The sequence below is a fragment of the Salmo salar genome, chromosome ssa18 (genome assembly GCF_905237065.1).
Source record: "Salmo salar chromosome ssa18, Ssal_v3.1, whole genome shotgun sequence".
In the NCBI taxonomy this organism is placed as follows: Eukaryota; Metazoa; Chordata; class Actinopteri; order Salmoniformes; family Salmonidae; genus Salmo; species Salmo salar.
The window spans coordinates 54,620,919-54,627,112 of NC_059459.1; the positions used below are offsets into that span (position 1 = coordinate 54,620,919).

Below are 6,194 nucleotides of genomic sequence, written 5' to 3' on the forward strand. Positions count from 1 at the left end.
TGGGAAGTGATCAAGTCAAATAATTTAGTCTCGTAGAAACAGCAATGGTTTTGCAGTACGAGATGCGTCACCAGATGGCGCCCATGCTATGTACACGGCGCGCGTCCTCTAGTTGGCACACATAGACGACCACGTTGTTACCAGTGTCTGCCCTCGCTCCAGTTCCACTCCCTCTCTCCCAGCCTCCCTCCCTCCCTCTCTCTCCGCTGACAGTATAGCTATCTATCTTCCACTCACATCGCAGTCTCTGTCAGTATCCGCGGTATGAGCGCTATAGGCCTAATGGCGCGAAGCATGGTATCTCTGCGTCCGAAAGGAATCGTTTCAGCGCACCTGTGCTTGGCGGTGGTTATCGCCTGGATGTCATTGATGAGACCCGTGCTATGTGACAGCGGCGTTTTACACCGGAGCGACGGGGATCGTATGCTTGACAGCCGCGGCGCTGTAGGCATAGACGGGGTTGACGGAGTGTTCGGACCGGGCTTGGGTGATAATGATGGGGACGTGGAATCCCCGCGCTTCAGGAGAGCACTATCCCAAGAGAAAGTGTCCCTGCTCAGCAGCTCGTTCGTGCTCAAAGGGGATGCTACTCACAACCAGGCGATGGTGCACTGGACTGGGGAGAACAGCAGCGTAAGTACCGGTCCCGTCCCGGTTCCACTCAGTCGCGATATGTCGGGTTCCCTGCTTGTAGCCTACACAACCCACCAGTCACCAAGACACCCCATGCCGATTGACACAAGTTATTGTCATTGCAGTAGCTATACATGCGTAAATTATTTTCCGTCATGGCATTGCGCATGGCATTGAATCTATGTAGAAAAAATAATTATTCGAGTGCGCATCTAAAAGGATAGGCATATGGTATATGTTTACAACAGCTTATTTTCCTATTGTGTGTCATGCTCCGACTGGTGAGAGAGAGGGCATGATTAGGTGCGGAGAAATGCGCCTGTCTTTTGTTTAGCTGCACATTATCATGACAGCCTGTTTGAACGGCGCGCACACTGGAGGCTGGTTTTTCTGTCCCATTCGGTGCCACTAGGTTAGTGTTGTTGACTGACATTGTCATATATGATACGAAAGTGTGTAAATAATATGTATTAGTAGCCTATCAACCTCGAATGTTTCAGTGTATTTACGGCATTTGTTCCAACAATGAATGGCGCATAATTAGAGGTTAATAACCTAGTTTAATTGACATGTAATTAATTGACATCTGTAACTGTATATTTTGAGCTTCGCAAGGCCGAGGTCAAGTCAGAGCAGGCCAATGTAAACAACATAAGAGGAGGGCTTTGTGACTGGGTAGCCTATTGTCAGCTGCCCGGGACCTCGCAGTGTCTACCGGAGACATCACTTCAATACGATGCTATTGTCATCAGCTAAGACAGAAATTGCCCACTCCTGCAAACACAATCAAGACTGCTCTCTAACATGCCTTGAAATAGACGTCAACTAGGTTCGGTAGCAGTTATTTAAAGCCACAAACAGCAACATGCTAGGCCTATAACATTGAAATCACATTTTGACTTGGCATTGAATTTGATTGATATCTATAAAAAAAACTGAGTGTGTAGGCTAGAACACACAATTTTGGCTTAAAAAGGGCGATTTTTATTCCCGAAGAACTTCTCTACTTCAATATGCACTGATTCAGTACTGAGCCAAGTGTGAATCTGTCAGTCAGTCAAACGTACACTGACAGCCTAGGAGGACATGTTTGAGTTATCCTAAATTAACTTGGCAATGTCCTACTTTGAAAGGTCGACTGTAAGGAGGCCTCCCCTTATATAACGCAGGCTAATAAAAGAAGACAAATGCTGCCATTCAATATCACCAGGTCTGACATTTAGGCCCCCAGCACAGATTGATAGGTATAAAAAATGAATTTCACCCCCCCCCCACCCTATTTGAGAAATTTGTATGGATTGATTTGAGGAAACCTCAGAATTTGTGTGTATAAATGGCTATTGGGGCATCATGATTTGGAATCCCTGAAGAATACAGCCACTTCTGAATCTTTGCTTTCTATGAAAGGGGAAATGATGGAGCAATCATGGGCAGAAGATGTGTTTTTTGCTCTGAGCCAAGATAAGATAGAAGAGTCCAAGGTGGGTGTTCTTTGTTAGTGTAGTAACCCATTTAAAAACCCACTCTACCTGTCTCTATGTCTTTAAAGTGATTATTATATGGCTTGATGAAAGCACTTATGCCCTCTGCTTTGTCTTCTCTGTGCCCATATTACAATCACATGTGCTGTGCTCGACTCACTCACTTATGACAATGACAAGATGCGTGCTGTTATTTCTCTGAGAAGCCTTGATTGATCAAGTGCCACTCAGAGGAGAAAATCATCTCTCTCTCTCTCTCTCTCTCTCTCTCTCTCTCTCTCTCTCTCTCTCTCTGTGTGCATACGTTGTCGCTGTTGGAGATCGATGATGCCTGTGTTTAATAGGGAGGTGGTGGGAGGAGGATGTCCTGTTTAGAGAGAAAGAGAGTGGTGGGCGGCTTTCACTGATGGTGGAACATCACTTGAACAGAGAGAAATGGAAAAGGGCGGATTCAGGAGGTTGAACAAAATGGAAATGTAGAGCAAGACAGAGAAAGAAAGGGAGAGGGGAGGTTGAGAGAGCGCTGTCTTCTTTGAATTGGTTGCTAGAGATGCTGCTGGTACATGTGCATTTTATTCACGCATACACACACAACACACATACACACACACACACACACACACACACACACACACACACACACACACACACACACACACACACACACACACACACACACACACACACACACACACATGGGATGGGAAGTATTTGAGATTCGTATTTGAATTACTTCTGAGTATTTTGTCATTTGAGTTACACTGGGCAGAACTACACTCCAATGTACACTGCTCAAAAAAATAAAGGGAACACTTAAACAACACAATGTAACTCCAAGTCAATCACACTTCTGTGAAATCAAACTGTCCACTTAGGAAGCAACACTGATTGACAATACATTTCACATGCTGTTGTGCAAATGGAATAGACAACAGGTGGAAATTATAGGCAATTAGCAAGACACCCCCAATAAAGGAGTGGTTCTGCAGGTGGGGACCACAGACCACTTCTCAGTTCCTATGCTTCCTGGCTGATGTTTTGGTCACTTTTGAATGCTGGCGGTGCTTTCACTCTAGTGGTAGCATGAGTCGGAGTCTACAACCCACACAAGTGGCTCAGGTAGTGCAGCTCATCCAGGATGGCACATAAATGCGAGCGGTGGCAAGAAGGTTTGCTGTGTCTGTCAGCGTAGTGTCCAGAGCATGGAGGCGCTACCAGGAGCCAGGCCAGTACCACAGGAGACGTGGAGGAGGCCGTAGGAGGGCAACAACCCAGCAGTAGGACCGCTACCTCCGCCTTTGTGCAAGGAGGAGCAGGAGAAGCACTGCCAGAGCCCTGCAAAATGACCTCCAGCAGGCCACAAATGTGCATGTGTCTGCTCAAACGGTCAGAAACAGACTCCATGAGGGTGGTATGAGGGCCCGATGTCCACAGGTGGGGGTTGTGCTTACAGCCCAACACCGTGCAGGACGTTTGGCATTTGCCAGAGAACACCAAGATTGGCAAATTCGCCACTGGCGCCCTGTGCTCTTCACAGATGAAAGCAGGTTCACACTGAGCACGTGACAGATGTGACAGAGTCTGGAGACGCCGTGGAGAATGTTCTGCTGCCTGCAACATCCTCCAGCATGACCGGTTTGGCGGTGGGTCAGTCATGGTGTGGAGTGGCATTTCTTTGGGGGGCCGCACAGCCCTCCATGTGCTCGCCAGAGGTAGCCTGACTGCCATTAGGTACCGAGATGAGATCCTCAGACCCCTTGTGAGACCATATGCTGGTGCGGTTGGCCCTGGGTTCCTCCTAATGCAAGACAATGCTAGACCTCATGTGGCTGGAGTGTGTCAGCAGTTCCTGCAAGAGGAAGGCATTGATGCTATGGACTGGCTCGCTCGTTCCCCAGACCTGAATCCAATTGAGCACATCTGGGACATCATGTCTCGCTCCATCCACCAACGCCACGTTGCACCACAGACTGTCCAGGAGTTGGCGGATGCTTTAGTCCAGGTCTGGGAGGAGATCCCTCAGGAGACCATCCGCCACCTCATCAGGAGCATGCCCAGGCGTTGCAGGGAGGTCATACAGGCACGTGGAGGCCACACACACTACTGAGCCTCATTTTTACTTGTTTTAATGACATTACATCAAAGTTGGATCAGCCTGTAGTGTGGTTTTCCACTTTAATTTTGAGTGTGACTCCAAATCCAGACCTCCATGGGTTGATAAATTGGATTTCCATTGATTATTTTTGTGTGATTTTGTTGTCAGCACATTCAACTATGTAAAGAAAAAAGTATTTAATACGATTATTTATTTCATTCAGATCTAGGATGTGTTGTTTAAGTGTTCCCTTTATTTTTTTGAGCAGTATATTTTGTATTATCCAAATACTATAATTAGTATTTTCCAAATACAAAATACTTTTCTATAAAACAAAATTAAGCGGTTCACATTTTGTGTCCCCCCCTTTCACCCTGCAGAAGTCTGATAGCACAATGATAGCACTATAGTGTGATAAAAGTGTCTAATAAATGAACTAAATATAAATGTAAATGTGAAAATGAACAAATACACAGCATGCTGAGTATTATTCTAATGAGCTCCGCCCCAAAACAATATACAGTGTGCTTTGCAGTTAATTTTGTTGTGTTCATTTTTACATATACATAAACATTTTGGTCATTTAGCAGACATGCTCATCCAGAGTGACTTGGTCAACTAAGGTAGTTAAACAACAACATATCACCGTCATAGCAAGTAAAAAATTTTTTTAACCGTTAATGAGAATGTTGTTGCTGTTAGGGCCGGCTACTAATTACATTTTGTTTTTTAATATACAAAATATGTTTTTTAATTAAATACATTACAAAATACAAGTATTTTGTTGTTTATTTTGATACATTGATTTTGTATCTGCATTTTGTAATTGTATTTTGTAATTTTTGCCCATCTTAGCACACACACACACCCACACCCATAGGATTCGGTACATCTTCCCTGCCTCTCAAGTTCTTTAACACCGCTCTGAGTGGTGAGTATCAGCCTCTTTCAGGAAGTGGCATTAGCTATGTACATAATGCATAGCCCAGCCAGTCTGGTTTGATACAGTCTATAGGGCCTTCAGAGGTGGCTGTGGCCAGACAAAGGATACAGACGATTGTCAATGTCAATAAATGTATCCCAAGATGCATCATGCCTGGTGGTATCTGGAGGTCAGACTCTATGGGACTGCCCAATTAGAATTTGACCTTTTAATTGTGTGTACACAAAGCCGCATTGCCCTTTACCCCCTATTATTACATATTTATTACACATCTAGACAAATATTGCCAGTGTACTGAAGGGTCATGCACATTGTCATAATGGTAATGTAGACATGAACTTTTCTTCATAATGACGCTCAAGACATGCACGCGCACACACGCACACACACACACACGCACACACGCACAAACACACGCATGCACACACACACGCACAAACACACGCATGCACACACACACACATGCACAAACACACGCATGCACACACACGCACACGCACGCACACACATTTTCCTTGTCATTAAGTTAACGAGACAGGGTTCAGACGCTTGGTTGAACCAACAAGACTCTGTTCAGCAGGGAGTCCGGGTTGACATGTGGTGTAATGAGGGCATGGTCGTGTTTGGACCGCACACAGTCTGACCGGAGCCAGAGGAACATTCCCGTACATGTCCCCAAGAACGGTAATTAATTCCAGAACCCCTTGTTGTCAGTTCCGGAAGACATTCTGGGAACGGTCGGGCACCAAGCCCCATAACTTGATACCAGCATTCCGAACAGAGAGTTTGCTTCCACTGTTGAAAGAGCCTTCTTTGTGCTTCCCTATGCACTCTGTCACTCTCTCTCTCTCTCTTTCTCTCTCCCCTTTCTTCTGGGCTTTGTTGACTAGCTCCAGGGCTCTGAGAAGTCGGGTCCGCTCTATTTCTGCACTCATCTTTCGATCGCGTTAAGCTCAGCATTTAGCAAGTGTTCTGTAGTATCCAGGGCCTCTACTCTGTGAAGGAGATAGACATGAGGGGGAGTGAAAAGGATAGAGAGAGA

General features: G+C 45.6%; 1 protein-coding gene across 7 annotated transcripts in view; it reads left to right on the top strand.

The window, feature by feature from the left end:
- The first annotated feature begins 206 nt into the window (after window positions 1–206).
- The window catches only part of LOC106577493 (VPS10 domain-containing receptor SorCS2), a 349,001-nt gene continuing 343,013 nt past the window's right edge, over window positions 207–6,194 (top strand). For 4 of the 7 annotated variants that reach the window (XM_014155527.2, XM_014155529.2, XM_014155532.2 and 1 more), the window contains exon 1: window positions 208–633. In XM_014155527.2, the coding sequence (XP_014011002.1) occupies window positions 265–633 (369 nt within the window). In that variant the 5' untranslated portion in view covers window positions 208–264. Of the gene's footprint in view, window positions 634–6,194 lie in introns of all 7 variants that reach the window. The other 3 variants (XM_045701279.1, XM_014155533.2, XM_014155530.2) reach the window with 2 other exon arrangements.